We start from the raw sequence: 17,229 nt of genomic DNA, 5'->3' as shown, positions 1-17,229 counted from the left end.
TTTTTTGTCTTTTTTCTTTTCTTATGCTGCTGTTTAGCAAAGATAAAATGGTTAACTGAGTCAACAGTAATATATAATATATAATCAGTTTTATGTTGAAGTTTTTTTTTTTTTAAAAAGGTAGCAGATGCATGCATTGTAGTATGTGACAAAATACTAGTGGATTCGCACTATATTTTATCTGCTAATAAAAAGAGAGGTGAACAATTTTTTATGGTATAGAGAAGCGCTAATGGTAGGTGGATTGGTAAATAAATGTACAAGTGGATATTGTTAAACATTTTCCACCTAATGATCCTTTGTACAGGACATTTAAAAAATGAAAGTTGAAGACCAAAGGCACCGAAAGCATCTCACAGACTTTGGAGAAAGACAACAAGAAGCTTCACATGAACTTTGTCATGAAGACCAAAGGCCAAAAAAGCATATGAAGGCAACATAAATTATTATTGGTTAATTATAATAATCTCAGCCTGCAACACATCACAATAATACTTCACTTAACTGCTACCACTTCCATACTCTCTGTCTTTGTGAGAGAATTCTGAGTTTGGAGTGCAAACAGAAATCGCTTCCCTTTCCTTTCCTTACCTTTCTCACTTTCTTGCTCTTGTGAGCATGGCTGCTGAACTTGTTGGAGGAGCTTTTCTCTCTTCTTTTCTCAGTGTTCTTTTTGACAGGCTGTGTGATCCTGAGATCATCAACATGATGCAAGGAAAGAAGGTTGACCAGAAGCTGCTTCAAAGGCTGGAGAACATTCTGAATGTGGTTGAAGCTGTGCTGAATGATGCTGAGAAGAAACAGATCACTGACCCTGCTGTCAAGAGGTGGCTTGAAAATCTCCAAGATGCTGTCTATGATGCTGATGACTTGCTGGATGAAGTCGCCACCAAAGCTGCCACCCAGAAGGATCCACCAGGTAACTTCCTGTCTCGCTTTCTGAATTTGCAAGATAGGGAGATGGTTACTAGGATTGAAGAAATCATTGCTAGACTAGAAGATATTGCAAAACACAAAGATATCCTTCGTCTAGAAAAGATTGCAGCCAAGAATATGTCCGGGAGGATTCCATCAACCTCATTGGTTAAAAAATCTGATATATTTGTTGGCAGGGACAAAGAGAGGGATACCATAGTGAAATTGTTGTTAGATGATAGTAACAATGGTGAACTGTCTGTGATTCCCATCGTGGGCATGGGTGGGATAGGAAAAACTACCTTGGCTAAATTGGTTTATAATGATGAAAAAGTGCAGCAAAAATTTCATTTCAAGGCTTGGGTTTGTGTTGGGGAGGAATTTGATGTTCTTATGGTGACAAAGGCCGTGATAGAGAAAACTTGTAGTCCTTGTAACTCAAATGATTTAGATACAGTTCAAAATCATTTGAAGAATGCGCTAGTGGGGAAGAACTTCTTGGTTGTTCTGGACGATGTATGGAGCAGTAATCGTGAGGGTTGGGAAAGTTTTCTGATTCCTTTTGAATGTGGAAGTGAAGGAGGGAAGATTCTTGCGACAAGCCGTCTTGATACAGTTGCTTCTATGGTGAAAACTAAACATAATGAAGCTCACAATTTGAGTCTGTTGGATGAAGAAGAGTGCTGGTTAGTGTTTGCAAATCGTGCATGGGACCCTGCTGAGTCCCGAGACTGTTCAGATTTAGTAGAAATTGGTAGAAAAATTGTAGAAAAATGTAAAGGATTACCTTTGGCAGCTCAAACCCTTGGAGGGTTATTGCGAGGGGAAGATAGTGAAAAGGTTTGGAATGATGTTTTAAATAGTGAAATTTGGGAATTTTCTGAGGAGAAATGCGGGGTTCTTCCAGCATTGAGGATTAGTTATTACCACCTTCCTTCACATTTAAAACGTTGTTTTGTTTATTGTTCTTTGTATCCAAAGGACTTTGAATTTGATAGACATAATTTGATGCTATTGTGGATGGCAGAGGGTCTTTTGCAGCTACCAAAAAGTGGAAGCACTTTAGAAGAAGTTGGTTATGGATATTTTGATGATTTGGTTTTGAGATCCTTTTTTCAACATGCTAACTCTAATGAAAATTCATTTGTGATGCATGATCTCATGCATGATTTAGCAACATTCTATGGTGGAAAGTTCTTTTCTGGAGCCTTCGGACTCAAGAATGCGGCCAAACATGATGCCAAAACTCGTCATTTGTCATATGATCTGATCGACGAGGATTCAATCCCAAAGATATGGGAAGCATGTAGTAGTTTAAAACATGCAAGGACATTGTTGAAAACCAGTTTGATTGCATATGAAACATTCCCAGATGAAAGAGTTGATTCTAGTCACTTACTAGAACAATTAAAGTGCTTGCGAGTTTTGTCATTTAAATTCTTTTGTTATGAGGAAGACTTGTTACATGATTCAATTGGTGAATTGATCCATTTGCGTTATTTGGATCTCTCTGGCCAACCAGTCATGATGTTGCCTGAATCATTGAGTAATTTGTACAATTTACAAACGTTGAAGTTGAGAGATTGCAGTAACCTTAAAAAACTTCCCACCAACATGCAAGATCTTGGAAATTTGCGCCATCTTGATATTCATGGCACTGATTTGGAAGATATGCCAAAGGGGATGAACAAGTTAAAAGATTTGCAGTTTTTAAGTGACTATGTTGTGGGGAAGCATGAAGAGAATGGGATTGGAGAATTGGGAGAGCTAGCAAATCTTCATGGGACATTTTATGTCCAGAAATTAGAGAATGTAATCAGTAGTGTTGCAGCCTCGAATGCAAGGATGGATGAGAAGATACATCTCAATGATTTATCTTTGAAGTGGTCATCAGGTGAAGATAGTGATATTGATGATTCCCAAGTTGAAAAGGATGTACTTGACAAATTAAGGCCTCACAAAGGCCTAAAAAAGCTAAAGATCGAGGGGTTCAGGGGTACGATGCTTCCGGATTGGGTAGCGCACTCTTTCTACAACAACATGACTTTCTTGGAGCTGAGGGGATGCAAGACTTGTTGGATGGTTCCTTCTCTTGGACAGTTACCCTCTCTAATGGAATTGAGGCTTGATGGATTTGATATGGTAAAGATCATTGGTGCTGAGTTTTATAAGAGTGACAGAACTCATCATCATCATCATCATCAGACACCCTTTAGATCCCTTAAAGCTCTGTTTATTTCTCATATGCGTTGGTGGGAGGAATGGGAGTCATTTGAATGTGATGATGCACCATTTCCTCAACTTAAGCAACTTAGCATATGGGAGTGTCCTAAGTTAAGAGGTGATTTGCCTGCTTTCCTTCCGTCTTTGAAATCACTATACATTGAAGACTGTGAGCAGCTTGGTTGTTATCTGCCAAGAGCTTCCATCATAAGGGAACTAAGAATATATGGCAAACAGGAAGCAAGAATGCAGGACCTACCACTTTCACTGCAACAACTATCAATTGAAGGAAACCAGCTTGTGGAGTCTGTTTTTGGGGCCATGACCCGAACCCAACCAACCTCTATCACAGGGTTATGGATCTCAAACTGCTCATCAGCCATATCATTTCCAGGGAATTCTTTGCCTCCTTCATTGAAAGAGTTGGGGATCATGAATTGCAAGAATATGGAGTTCCCAATGCAACAACAGCATCATCATGAGTCACTAGTTAAATTAACAATAGAAAACAGTTGTGTTTCACTTACATCCATGGTGTTGGAAGCTTTCCCAAATCTGACATCTATCACAATCAAACGATGTGAAAATTTGAGATCTCTTGAGGTGGTGCCACAGTCGCAGTCCCTCGAAGGATTATCAATTGAAGGCTGCCCTAAGATGGAGAACATAGCAGGGGAAAGGCTTCCTGCCTCTTTAAGGTTTCTCTTCATCAGTGAATGTCCATTGTTGGGTGAAAGCATAAAGAGGAAGGACCTCTGCATTTGGCCTACTATTTCCCACCTCAACCACATTTGCGTTGATGGGAGACGGATTTCATGATGACTCAACATCTTAAAACAGGTACAGAATCAACTTTTATCATCTATATTTCATTCTTAACCTTAGGAATCATCATTCTTTATCTTATTTACCACTTGGTCAAGCCACAATATAAGAACGCTGCACTGACAAGTTGCATGAATTAAGTATCTTGGTTTTTGACACAACTTTGTTTCTTCAGCTTGTTTTCATCAAGTTTCATTACTTAAAACAAATTTCATCTGATGTTATTGCAGATTATGTCATTTGGTGAAAAAAAAAGTGAGACGATTTTCACAATGACAAGCCTCAACACATTCATTGGGTTCTATTATGGTACTGCAATGCAGCACATGAAGGTAAAGCTCTTTCATCATGTTGGTTCTACAAGGCAAAAAAATATCAATGGACTAAGCATGCTTTAAGAAAGATTTTGTAAATACAAAACCGAATCTTCTCTTTTGACACTGTTAATCACCACTCTACTCAATGAGCATGCTTAAAGAAAGATTTGTAGAATAATTGAGTTATTTGTTTCAATTTTCTTAATGCAGAAGATCTTTCAAGTTTTGGATGTAGTAATTCTTTGCTGGTTGAGTACATGGACAAGGAGCTATGCATATATAGTAGAAAGCTGGACCACTTTTAGAGGTATAATCCTACACTGCATCACTCTTTTGACTCATAACATTTCTTGTACAATATACCTTCTCATACACCTTTTTAACCGTTGTGAATAAGGATCTTGCTTTTGCTACATTGAAATATGTACAACCATCACATGTGCATGGTGTGGCCTATTTTAATGAGATCATAAACAAATAAGCACAGGGATTAAATTTATCGTGTCCTTTACCAATTTTCCACAAAACTCTTAGATTATTGTTGTTGTTGGGTGTTTTTGTTTTTATTTTTATGATAGCATGGTAAAACATGGTTTATTTGGAGCAAGTAAGGCTGAATGGCTGATATGGTGGTTCCAATATAATGGAAGAAATGAATTCTGAGCCATGTCAGAGTAAGTTTTTAGTTTTAAGTAGTGTTATATGGTTGTTACTGTTATTTTATCATAAGTAGTTGTTTAGGCCATAAGTATGTGTGAGAAGTATTGAGCAAGTGGCATGACTTATAAGCTTAAACAAATGGCCATAATTTTTTTTCTTTTTCTTTTTTTTTTATGTCAGAGTGAGAGATTAGGGATTTTGGCCATAATGTTATATATAAACTACATACAGCATAGACTTGCTTTATTCTAATTCTAAGTGCAAATGCAATGTTTAGAATGTTATAATTTTATAAATTCAAAGATCATCCCTTGAGAATGATGAAATCTGTACCTTCCATTCTTTGCCTTTGTCGTTAATGGTTTTTCTTCTTTTATTCTTATTTCTTTCAGTTACTTTTGCACCATGCCTTGTCTCACACCCAAATCTAAGGCCTTTCATTACCTTTCTTGGTGTTGCTCTTGCTTGCTTGCTCATGGCCCTCATTGGTTTCGGTATGCCATTTATTATCTTGGTTTTAGTTTCCGTTGAATTGAGAAACTAACTTTGTGATGGTAAACATTTATGGTCTGGTTTCTAATGTTTGTTTTGGTGCAACAAGAAAAATACTGAAGCAAGTTGGAGTAAGCACAATTTGGAGAGCAAAGGAACCTGGGCAAGAATGATTTCACAAGGCGCGGTCTCTGTATCAATGAGAAAGCAGAATGCATGGAAGACATCATCCTTGTACAAAATCAAAAGAAGAAATGGATGATGTAGAACAGAATTTGCAAGGACAAATAAACCAATCAAAATGCAAAAGAAACACTATCAATGATAAGGATACAGTTGGAGCAGCCTGTCAAAATAGGCAGAAAGTGTACAAACTTTGCAACGTTCAAAGAAAAAGGGGAAGGGAAAACCTTAGTTTTATAATTGATTGATATTGTGCAATCATATTTATTTTTCTCAAGTGTTTTCAGGTCTTCATCATTTCATTTTATTTAAGGATAGCTGATATGAGTTATTCTATTTATCAGAAATAGAGAGCTTAGAAAGTGAGAATCAATTTCTGTTATGAAAAAAGGCGGTAGGATGTGAGAAATTTGTATTTGTATTTGGCTTGAATTGGTATTTGTAACTTGAATTTGTTTATAGTAAAAAATTCTACCATTTATTGTGGTGAAAACTGGATGTAGATCCCACTTTGGGGTTGAACCAAGATACATCGTGATGTTCATCTTCTCTATTACAGCTTTCATTCACAATATCAATAAAACTGTCATCTGCATATTTTTTTCTGCAAATCCTGAGATAACTTCATAAAATCAGTCTCCTCCTTTTTATTTTTATTTTTATTTGTTTTGTGTGAACAAATGAAGATGTATTGAGAATGTTACTATATTACAAACATGAAGTGCACAGGGCAAAGGTTGTGGTAGCTGCTACTTTTGTATGTTAGTAATAAGCAAGGATTAGGCTGTGTTAGGTAATTCTGTTATGACCCTTATAGGTTAGTCGTGTTATAGCATTTCTCTTCCATTTTTCGTGTGTAATAGCATAGTGCAATAGGTTTTTTTTTTTTGGTGTCTGATAAAACAAGAAACAAAGAACAGTTAGGATGGAGATATCATCTCCTTCCTAATGATCTGATCAATAACACTACAAGGAATTAAAAATTCAGTGTAAGGACGAGAATGCCTAGCCGCTGTCTTAGCTAAACGGTCAGCTACCGAATTCGCTGTTCGTTGAATCAATTGAACTTGAACCACCCAATTACGCTGAAGGATCTCAGAAATCTTCAAAAGAAGGTCTGTGTATTCTCTCCGCATCTGGTATGGATCCTTTTTAATCAAGAGATAAGCTTCTAGACAATCTGTTTCGCAAATTACCTCCCCGTGACCACTTTCCCAAGCTAAACAAAGACCCCTCCAAATTGCGAATATCTCACACCAAGTAATAGTTCCTATTGGAATGCTTGCTGAACAACCCAATAACCATTTACCCGTACTGTCCCGAATAGCACACCCAAAACCAGCCAGTTGATCTTGGTCCAAAAGACTAGCATCGCAATTTAATTTAACAACATTGATTGGGGGAGGACACCAAGAATCACATAAAGAGGGATTGTGTGTCACCTGATTAGAACGCTTGATTGAAGCATACTCGGCTGCAGAGTGCCTGATAAGCTGGAGAACTTTTTCCTTGCTCCAAATGTCATTCTGATTAAAGATATCATTGTTTCTATCCCTCCAAATCCACCAAAGACCTGCTGCAAAAATTTCTTCATTGGTCCGAAGTTTTATACGAAGCCAACTTTGAAAATCCAAGGCGACATCCCAAGTTTGCATTCCCACCTTCAAGCTCTCCCAAATCGGGCTCACTTTATTACAAAGTCTGAGGCAATGTTCAACAGATTCTGGTACTTCATTGCATCTGGGGCAAAGATCCGTTGCTGTTAAGCGTCTTCGGTAACGAAGGCTGGCAGTGGGGATGGCCCCATGCAAGATGAGCCAAATCAACCCCTTGACCTTCTCAGGTATTCCTAAACGCCAAAGCCATAACCAATTCTCATTTGTATCCCATGCAACCTTTCTTTCAAGGAGCCATTCATAACCATCCCTTGTTGAGTAAGTCTTTGAGGCATTAGATCCCCAACACCAGTTCGGATCACAACCTGCCTGCACTATAGGGTTGTAAGCTGTAATATCTAGTTTTAGGGTCTCAGGCAACACAGTATAAAGATGGTCCAAATTCCAAACTCTCCCAGACCACACGTCACCTAGGGAAAGACCAGTATCTGAAATATGCACAAAAGGGATCTCTGGGGCTAAAGACCCCGACGGTCTCCAAGGATGATACCAGAAAGATTGAGTTAAAGAACCAATGCACCAAACATAGCCATGTTTAAGCCTACTAGCTGTCTTTGTGATGTTGCGCCATATGCTCGAGGATTGCGTAGGGCATTGAAGATCTAGCCCCAAGCTTCCTTGAACATATTTAGCTAGCATAATGCGCACCCATAATTTGTTCTGACCATGGAAGAGTTGCCAAACTAGTTTACCAAGGAGGGCAGTATTAACACATTGAGTGTCGCGAACACCAAGGCCCCCATACCTCTTGGGCGTGATCACAGTACCCCAATTCAACAAGTTTAAGCCCCGCTCATCTGTCTTTCCTTTCCACAAGAAATTACGAAGAACAGAATCAATCTTAGAACACACTTTTTTGGGGAAGAGGGAGACCTGCATTTGATATATAGGTAGAGACGTTGCCACAGATTTTATAAGACATAATCTGCCGGCCCTATTAAGCAGCCGACCCTTCCAGCTAGACAGTCTGCTTTTAATTTTCTCCACCGCCTCCAGGCAAGCCGCTCGAGATGCCCGCGGATGGTTGATGTTGACCCCCAAGTACTTGCCTAACTCATTAGCAAATTTGATAGAAGATACACCAGCCAGGACATTTCTACGAGTATTGGACACGCTCTTCGAACAAACAGCTTTGGACTTATCTATATTCACCTTCATGCCCGATGCCTTACAGAATAAGTTCAGAGAATGCATTACCTGGTGGACTTGTGTCTTGCTTGCTTTACCAAAAAGAAGAAGGTCATCTGCAAATATGAGATGGGAGATTCGTGGACCTCCCCGAGAGACAGCAACCGGGTCCCAAGCCCCCAACTCCACTTGATTAGATATATAGCAAGCTAGCATTTCCATACAAAGAACAAACAAATACGGTGACATGGGGTCTCCTTGTCGCAACCCTCTATTAGGCTGAAAACTCTCCAACCTATTCCCATTCCATAATATCGAAAGAGATGACGCCTGAATACAATTCATAATAAGACTTCTAGTAGAGGCAGGAAAGCCAAAGCTACTCAAAGTGTAGTTTAAAAACCTCCAATCGACCCGGTCATATGCCTTCTCTCGATCTATCTTAAAAGCAATAGCACCCTTTTTTGATTTCGTTCTCTTCAAGAAATGAAGGACTTCTTGCGCTACTATGATGTTGTCAGGAGCTCCTCTACCAGGAATGAAGCCTCCTTGATTTGGGCATATAATATCAGCCAAGTAGGGTCTTAAACGGGTTACCAGCACCTTAGTTACTATCTTGTACACGACGTTGCAGAGACTGATTGGTCGAAAGTCCTTCATTCTGCTTGGGGAGTCAACCTTAGGAATGAGCACAATAAGGGTTTCAAGCATAGAAGGATTAATCGTGTCGCCTTGGAACACCCTACACACCAGACTCCACACATCTTGGCCCACTACATCCCAATATTCTTTAAAAAAGAATGCTTGGAATCCGTCCGGCCCTGGAGCTTTGAAAGGGCTCATGCTGTCCACTGCAGATTTAACCTCCAACATCGACACTGGCTTAATTAGGCTCTCACAAGCTTCACTACTAAGAGAAGGTCTTGGAAAATCACCCATACAGTTTACCTCCACCGGGTCGGTTGAGCAAAAAAGATCTTTATAAAAACTTAGTGCCTCTTGCTGAAGAAGATTCGGATCTGAAGACCAAGATCCATCGCTCACAAAAAGGCCATGAATTTTGTTTGCTTTCCTTCTAATGATGGTCTGCAGGTGGAAAAATTTTGTATTTTTATCACCATACCTGACCCATTGCTCCCTAGATTTCTGGAACCAGAGCATCTCTTCCTGAAGAAGGACCGAATTAAAATCATCCCTGCACCTTTGTTCCTCTTCTTTGACAACTGCATCATCACAAAGTTCTAATCTTTTTTGGAGATCATTAAGCTTGCTTTCTAGAGACCTTTTCTTAATAAAAATGTTCCCAAAGACACGAGAATTGAACTTCAGAGAAGCCTCTTGCACCTTTCTAAGCTTGCCATGAATGTGTGTGTTGTTGCCAATCCAGGCTTTATGGACGACACTTTTATAGGATGGATGAGTAGCCCATGCAGCTTGGAACCTGAACGGTCTGCTGCCTTTCCTGACTGGCAGTCCAAGACATCTTGTGAGTAAAGGGCAGTGATCAGAATGCAAACGACTAAGTACCTCTTTCAGGAAACATAACTCTCCAACTACTATTGCTACAAGCTCTGTCCAACTTCTTGGCTACCTCCTTGTTCCCCTGAACCTTCCTGAACCAAGTAAAACTCCTACCCACTGTTGTCAGATCAAACAAATTACACGAATCCAAAATGTGAGAGAAATAATTACTTCGATTAACATTAAAGTGGCCCCCTTTCACTTCCTGAGAAAGCAAAATTTCATTAAAGTCCCCTGTTACCAACCACGGGTCTTGTATAGAAGTTCCGAGTGCCAACAGATGTTCCCACAAATCTTCACGAATCGCCGGCTGGGGGCTACCGTAAACTGCGCTGCACACCCAATTCTTTCCACCCATTTCTATAGCAACAGATAAACATTGTTCCATAGTAGCAATTACTCTACACTTAGTTGTGTCGTCAGAGGATAAAAACCATATACCCCCTCTGTGTCCACTAGCTTCCACAATTCCCACAGGAGTGAAACCCAATTGTTCCCAAAAAAATTTCATAGAGCCAAAAGCAACATGTGTTTCAACAAGAATAACAAAAGCTGGATTAAATTTTCTTACCAGTTCTTTACAGTGAACGCGAGCCATCTTGTTAGAGGCTCCTCTCACGTTCCAACTAATCAAGTTCATAGGATCACTATCCATAAAAAACCAGACTTGATGATGGAACGTCACCCCTAACGTCTCACGTTGAGGGTCCTCTGTCTCCCATCTTGGTACCTCCCTCCAGGATATCACCACCCTCCATCTGATCGTCGCCATGCTTGACCCCTCCAACCGGTTCATTCGGTGAGTTCTGAAGTGAAGGAGGTCTTCTCCTCTTGTAATTAATCTTGATCAGCGGGGTAAAAGCATGTGAGACAGTGCCCCCTTTCTTTGCTCCCGTAGCACCGCTAGAGGAAGAAGTAGTCCCTGTGGTAACTTCTTTGGGCTTTGGAGAATTTTTCTTGGCTTCATCCTTACCCAAAGATGGCCCCTTATTAGCCCACAAAAGTTTTTTATCAAGATTGGGCCTTTTGAGATTAAAACCCACTTTTGGGCCTTTATTGGTTTTACTCTTTGTGACCTTAGTCCAACCCCCATCATTAAATGCATGATTTCCTTCCAAAGATGCATGCAACGTCCCACCAACAAAATTCTCACTTGCCATATTCAGCGAATCTTCGGTTTCACTATTTTGAAATTTGAATTCCTGAATTTTTGCCTTCTCCGGTGGCCCTTCCTGAATTTTCGCCTTCTCCGGTGGTCTTTCCGCGGTGTTTACCGGCTTCTCTCCGACTTCTGCTCCTCTGTCTTCTTCTTGTGATACATTCAAGCTTTCTAGTGGTGCTCGAACCACCTGCTTTTCTTTCTCTCCACAATCTCTAGTCACATGCCCAAAACAATTGCATTTATCACAAATGAGGTGCAAATTTTCATATTCGATGTTGTACTCAAAACCAACTACCATGATTTTTCGTTTCACAGGCTGCCCCAGATCAATTTGAATGCATGCACGTGCATACTTTCCGCGCTCAGCCGATTTGGTGGCTAAGTCAACCTTGATCGGCTTCCCCAATGTTCTAGCTATATTCAAGATAGCCTTCTCACTATAATACCATATGTTAAGGCTTGTGACTCTGATCCAGACTAGAGTGGATCCAAAAGTGTCCTCACATGGGCGGAACGACGAACACCACGGCTTAACCGCCACATAATTACCAGCGATCATCCATGGCCCTCCAAGTAGCACACGCTCTCTATCCTCTCGCAAATCAAACTTGATGAGAAAATATCCAAAACCAACATCTAACACTTCATATCCTCCTCTGGTTCTCCAAACTCCTCTTAACTTATGTGTAATGGCGGAGTAGCTAAAGGTTTTGCCGAGGACTTTAATGATAATGGCATCCTTGTATGGAGCAGATAGGATCATTCTAGCTTCCTCCGAAAAAACCACACTAGGTATCTCTCCATCAATAATGGTTGCCATTTTGTCCTCATCAAGAGCGTCCACTCCGTGAGAGAAACTAGCCGAGACTTCTCCTACTACTTTGTCTCGAAAAGAGACCTTGAAAGGTTCTTTGTCCTTTACCTTATTTTTCCCATCTTCCATGCCCTGAGTTGCTCCTTGCCCTTCAGTCTCCATAGTGCAATAGGTTGATATTAAGCATTAGTATTATCAATTTATTGAGATAGAATTATAAATGTAATTCATTCTCATTCACAAATATACAATTCAGTTTTCTCTATTCTCTGCTTTCAATCCCTTCAACTCTGCTTTCTTTCTACATTTTTTGATTTTTTTTCTTACTTTTATTCTTTTAAACTATAATTTTGGCACTTCTTTTATAAAATTCCTACAATACTCTTATTATTTTCTTTACCCAAATCAAACCCTAACCCTAATTCCTAAATTAAACCCACACACGTTTACCCTCACACAAGCACACACTCTGAATTCGGAACAAAAGAAAAAGAAAGAAATAAAGAAGAGGGAGCGAGAAAGACACCGAGGGGAGAAGAGAAGAAGATGACGGCACTGGCGAAGCAAAGGGAAGCCGTCGCCGCCGTCGAGTTATAGAGGCAGAGAGAGAGAGAGACGAAAAATGAGAGAGATGGATAGAGAGAAGGCAGCAACACTATCGTCGCTGCTGGTGCTGGGACTCGTCGTTGGAGTTACGGTCGTCGCCGTCGAAGCGGCTGCGTCGGAGGGAAACATTGCCGTCGCCGAAGCTCACTGCTGGTGCAGCCCGAAGTTACCTCCGCCTCTACTCTGCTTCACCGCGGTTGACCCCTGCCACTCCCCTGTTCATCAGAGCTTGTAGTGTTGCTGCGGCAGTCACTGCCAAAGGAGAGGATCCGCCGCCACCATTATTCTGCCGTGTCCTTCACCGTCGATGCTGGAGAGGGTCACCGGAGCTACTAATGCTCCATCCCCTTGTTTCCTTTGGGCTGTTGTTGATGTGGCTGCAGTGAGAATTGTTGTTGCTATTGTCCGGGTCTAGATTTTGTGCTCTTTCGTTCCATCCTACTTCAACCATCCTCACCCCTTAATTTGGGACTCTTGAGTTCGGTCTCTTCGGCCTTAGGACCAGGTTGTGGGTAGACTTTATATTTATAACCGTTAAGCTTTTGGTTGATGCTATTCTGAGTTTTTAATTATATTTATAAAATTATTGTTTGAAAAATTTTGATTTGATTAGAATAATTGATTTATTATAGTTGAATAATTATTTTTCTAAAGCTCATACCTTAAGAAATTTTACATGAGATTATATATATATTTGATAAAGTTTTATATTATTTTAGAATATTTGATTTTATTCGAATATATATTTTGAAGCATTGAAATATTGTTGGTATTCACTTACTTTAAAATTGTGATTGAAATTGGGAAATATCTTTAAAATTTCTTATGATTAGAAAAGCATGATTGGAAAAGATTTCTGATGAGGAAGTATTATTTGATTTGATTTGATATGATGCTATATATATTTGAAAAATCAAACATTTGTTGTATTTGAAATTATATGTTTTGAATTGGTTTGACAACCGTAGTTATAACTTAGATGTATCTAATTCAGACTTCAGCTAGCAAGGGTGTTGCTAGCCTAAAGTGTAGGTCACACATTAGATGTTAGGACACACAAGAGGAAAGGGCTACCATAGAGGTGGAGCCGCCTAAGTGTGGACTTTTGATTTGATTTCTGTATGAGAACTCCCTTATTGATTTACTTATTCATATAAATTATTATTTTCTAACTAAAATCATTTTATAATAATGCTTATATGGTCTCATGTGAATTATAGATATACTGTCTAGCCACCGAGTTACAAAACTCACTCTGTTTTTTTTAAAAATATTTTTCAGGAATAAATATTTGATTATGTGAGCATTTCTATTCAAGAGTAATGATCTGCAATGTGTATCTATTTTTTGTTGAATTTTTAGACGTCATTTGCTCCATATGTCACAGGCAGAATCCATCCATATTTATTTATTTTATTTTTGTTTAAAATATGTAATTATTCATTCTAAAAAGTGTAAATTTATCAAAAATATTTGTAACCTTCTTGATTATCTTATATTCGAATCTGTTAGGCTAGGGGATTGTTTCCCTAAACGCCAGTCATGGCTCATTTTCGGCTATGACATCTTGACAAAAGTTTTGGTTGTGTAGCATTGTTGTAGTGCAAAAGTTAAATAGAAAAATTTTAAATAGATGGCAACAAAGTTGAAAATCAAATCATATGCTCTGGGTGCAAATTTAATTCCATCCCCTTGCTGCATAGCTGCAACACTTAGCATTAGTACTACAGGTTGATATATAAGCATTAGCGTATTAATTTATTGACATAGAATTGTAATTGTAATTCATTCTCATTTAGTAAATATACAAATTAGTTTTCTCATTTTCTACTTTCAATCCCTTCAACTCTGCTTTCTTTCTCCATTTTCTGATTTTTTTTCTTACTTTTATTCTCCTAAACTATAATTTTAACACCTCACTCTGACAATAGTTTTGGTTGTGTAGCATTGTTGTAGTGCGAAATTTAAATAGTAAAAGTTACAATAGATGGCAACAAAGTTGAAAATCAAATCATATGCTTTGGGTGGAAAGTTCATTCCATTCCCTTGCTGCATAGTTTCAACACTTCACACAGGAGCCAAAAGATTAAAAGGTGTCACACATAATCACACATTCCATGCCCTTGGCTATTAATCATTTCTTGAAAATATTAGTGGCATGCTTTCTCACAATGGCAACCTCCATGCAGTATAGGTGCCACACTTTATAACTTCAGCTATAAAATTCTTGTTGATACTTGAGACACAATATGTATTTCTTGTGTTTCTTAATTTTCTATTTATTTATTTATTTTTTATTATTTCAGGAATGGATCAAACATAAAGGGTTATTTTGTATGGCCGTTATTACATTTATTTGATTTATTGGATGACTACAAAGTAAGCTATGGCCAATTATAAAGATATCCAAAACTCTCAGCAAAATGGTACAATTGGTTCTTGAGAGGTAGAATCATGGAAGGACCTTTTCCTAGCATTGAATATTAGGCAACATTGAGCACAGCTTATTGGCCCAAAAGATGATGGAGAGGTATTTTGAGAGCTTCAAATTCTCATTTAGTTTTTAATGTCATAGATTCACAATACCTGACAATTCCTATTATTCATAATCTTTTAATTTTATTTTGTTTTATTTTTCAGCAGGGCTAGAATATATGGGTGGAAAGATCATGATATGATCAAAGAGGCTGACGGAAAAAATGATGATTGACAAATCCAGTGCAGATATTATCCAGATTCCACAAGCCCTTTCTCTTTCTCAACTGAAAAAGAATTTTGTGAATAACCTACAAATTGTGCATTCAGATTTGTCGATAAAACTTATCATTTTGATAGCTTAGCTGAGTCCACTACTGAGATACTTTATGCTGTTTGATTTAGAATCATGTTTTTTTTTTTTTTGTTACCAAATAGATTACTTTTCTGTATGAGTAAGTGGCTTTGATTGATTCAATACTCTGTTACACCATGGGGTTTATAGCAATAATTGAATAAATTCAATTTCCTTTTTGGCAACTCTTCTATATACATTTTTAAAATGGTATATCTCTTTCTCTATCGCTTATTCTGATAATCCTGTATTTTCCAATGAGTAATCCCAATGAATATGTGATATGCCACATCATCCTGATAAAAAAAGTTTTGCAAAAACTTCTAGCTATGTAGCATATTTCCTTTCCAATAAGTGAGCATCTTAAGTTGCATGATGGACCAACATAATTTTATGGTTAAATTCAGTAGAAATTATTGCAATAAAGTTATGCTCAAATTTATATATTTTTGAATAATTTCAGTCCATATGATATACTAAATTTATCTCAAAATGCATACATTTTATAGTGCTATATAGTTACTGTCTTACTGATAAAGATTTGGTTTGCATTATTGTGTGGTTTGGTCAAACACCAAGCAATGAATCATTACAGCTTAAAAAAAGCTGTCATATACTAGTACTTTTTTGAGATTGTTTTTTAAATTTGCTTGTAGAAAATTGTGTGAACGTTCTGATAAGTTTTCTAGTCTTGGTGAGTGGTTGACCTTGTGCCATCTCTTTTTAATACGTGGGCTTGTTATGGTAAAAATAGTTTACATATATAATAAATTTTTTTAATAGCAAAATCAGATTGGACCATTATTGAAGACTGCATGAAAATGTTGTTGAGGTTGTTGGGATACATGTCTTCAATTTATGTGTTTAGCTTTTAGAATCACCTACTGAGGGGAAAAAAAGGAAGCTTTTAGAAATCATATTTCCCTCTTAACGAAGTGTACAAGCCAGAAATAGATAAAGGCTGAATACATGGTTTTCTGGTTTATTTTCTCATTGATTTAATATGTGACATCACATGAATTTTCTTTTCTTTAAGCATCATATTTGATCTAGTGCACGGAGCCTTGAACCTATAAGAAAACAAAGCTCATGACGATGATATAGATTGTAAACAGCAAGAAGGGAAGAGGAATGGACATAGTTAGTGACTCAATTTGCGCTATGTAATGTGACCTGTCATATAGATATCTTCCTTTCTTTTACTTGGGCACTATCAGAGTGTGGCAACAAATTCAAGTATATAGGCATCTTCATTATCCCATGCTGTAATTTAATTTATAATCAAAAGTGTCATATTTGATATTTCTATAGTCTAATACTAAATCAACAAATATTTGTGTAAATACCAACCTTTTTATTCTTTGTATATAATCAAGGACCATTCACCTTGGTTTTCTCATAGTTGGTGGAAGATGATCCCGATAATCTGTTAAGCATCATACTTATCAGTTCACTACATTTGGAATAAAAGATAAAAATTATTAACTGTAATATAAACAAACAAAAATGAAAGATAAAAATTAAAAAGTAGTTTTATGTTGAAATTATTTATTTTAAAGGTAGCAGATGCATGCAATGTAATAAAACCCTAACTTGTCTGCTAACAAAATACAAGTGGATTCACACCTCATATTGTCTGGTAACAAAAACAGAAGGGTGAATAATTTTTTATTGGTATAGAGAAGCTTGAATGGTAGGTGGGTTAGTAAATAAATACTAGTGGATATTGTTAAACATTTTCCACCTAATGATTCGTTGTAGAGTTCATTTAAAAAAGGGAATGATGAAGACCAAAGAAACCAAAAGCATCTCACAGCTTTGGAGAAGGACAATAGAAGCTTCACATGGACTTTGTCATGAAGACCAAAGGGATAAAA

At 37.9% G+C, this 17,229-nt stretch overlaps 2 protein-coding genes across 4 annotated transcripts; one reads left to right on the top strand and one right to left on the bottom strand.

The window, feature by feature from the left end:
• Positions 1-308: 308 nt before the first annotated feature.
• On the top strand, positions 309-6,126 carry LOC130961029 (putative disease resistance RPP13-like protein 1). 3 transcript variants are annotated; one of them, XM_057886644.1, is made up of 6 exons: positions 309-3,978; positions 4,194-4,295; positions 4,491-4,587; positions 4,859-4,954; positions 5,333-5,434; positions 5,542-6,126. In XM_057886644.1, exon 1 carries the CDS (start codon positions 619-621, stop codon positions 3,955-3,957), a length of 3,339 nt encoding a protein of 1,112 aa, XP_057742627.1. In that variant the 5' UTR covers positions 309-618; the 3' UTR covers positions 3,958-3,978; positions 4,194-4,295; positions 4,491-4,587; positions 4,859-4,954; positions 5,333-5,434; positions 5,542-6,126. The 3 variants fall into 3 exon arrangements, with proteins under 3 accessions (XP_057742627.1, XP_057742628.1, XP_057742626.1); XM_057886645.1 differs by lacking the exon at positions 4,859-4,954 and having other exon boundaries at positions 4,494-4,587; XM_057886643.1 differs by lacking the exon at positions 4,859-4,954.
• A 409-nt stretch (positions 6,127-6,535) lies between these two features.
• Positions 6,536-10,538, bottom strand: LOC130963547 (uncharacterized). Its single transcript, XM_057889650.1, has 2 exons — positions 9,947-10,538; positions 6,536-9,885 (listed from the first exon to the last, which is right to left on the bottom strand). The coding sequence occupies exons 1-2, from the start codon at positions 10,536-10,538 to the stop codon at positions 6,536-6,538; spliced, it is 3,942 nt and encodes a 1,313-aa protein (XP_057745633.1).
• Between the last annotated feature and the right edge of the window lie 6,691 nt (positions 10,539-17,229).

The sequence above is a fragment of the Arachis stenosperma genome, chromosome 2, assembly GCF_014773155.1.
Source record: "Arachis stenosperma cultivar V10309 chromosome 2, arast.V10309.gnm1.PFL2, whole genome shotgun sequence".
Classification (NCBI taxonomy): Eukaryota; Viridiplantae; Streptophyta; class Magnoliopsida; order Fabales; family Fabaceae; genus Arachis; species Arachis stenosperma.
The sequence above is the reverse complement of the archived record's forward strand: the minus strand, read 5'-3'. Positions and strand labels throughout refer to the sequence as shown.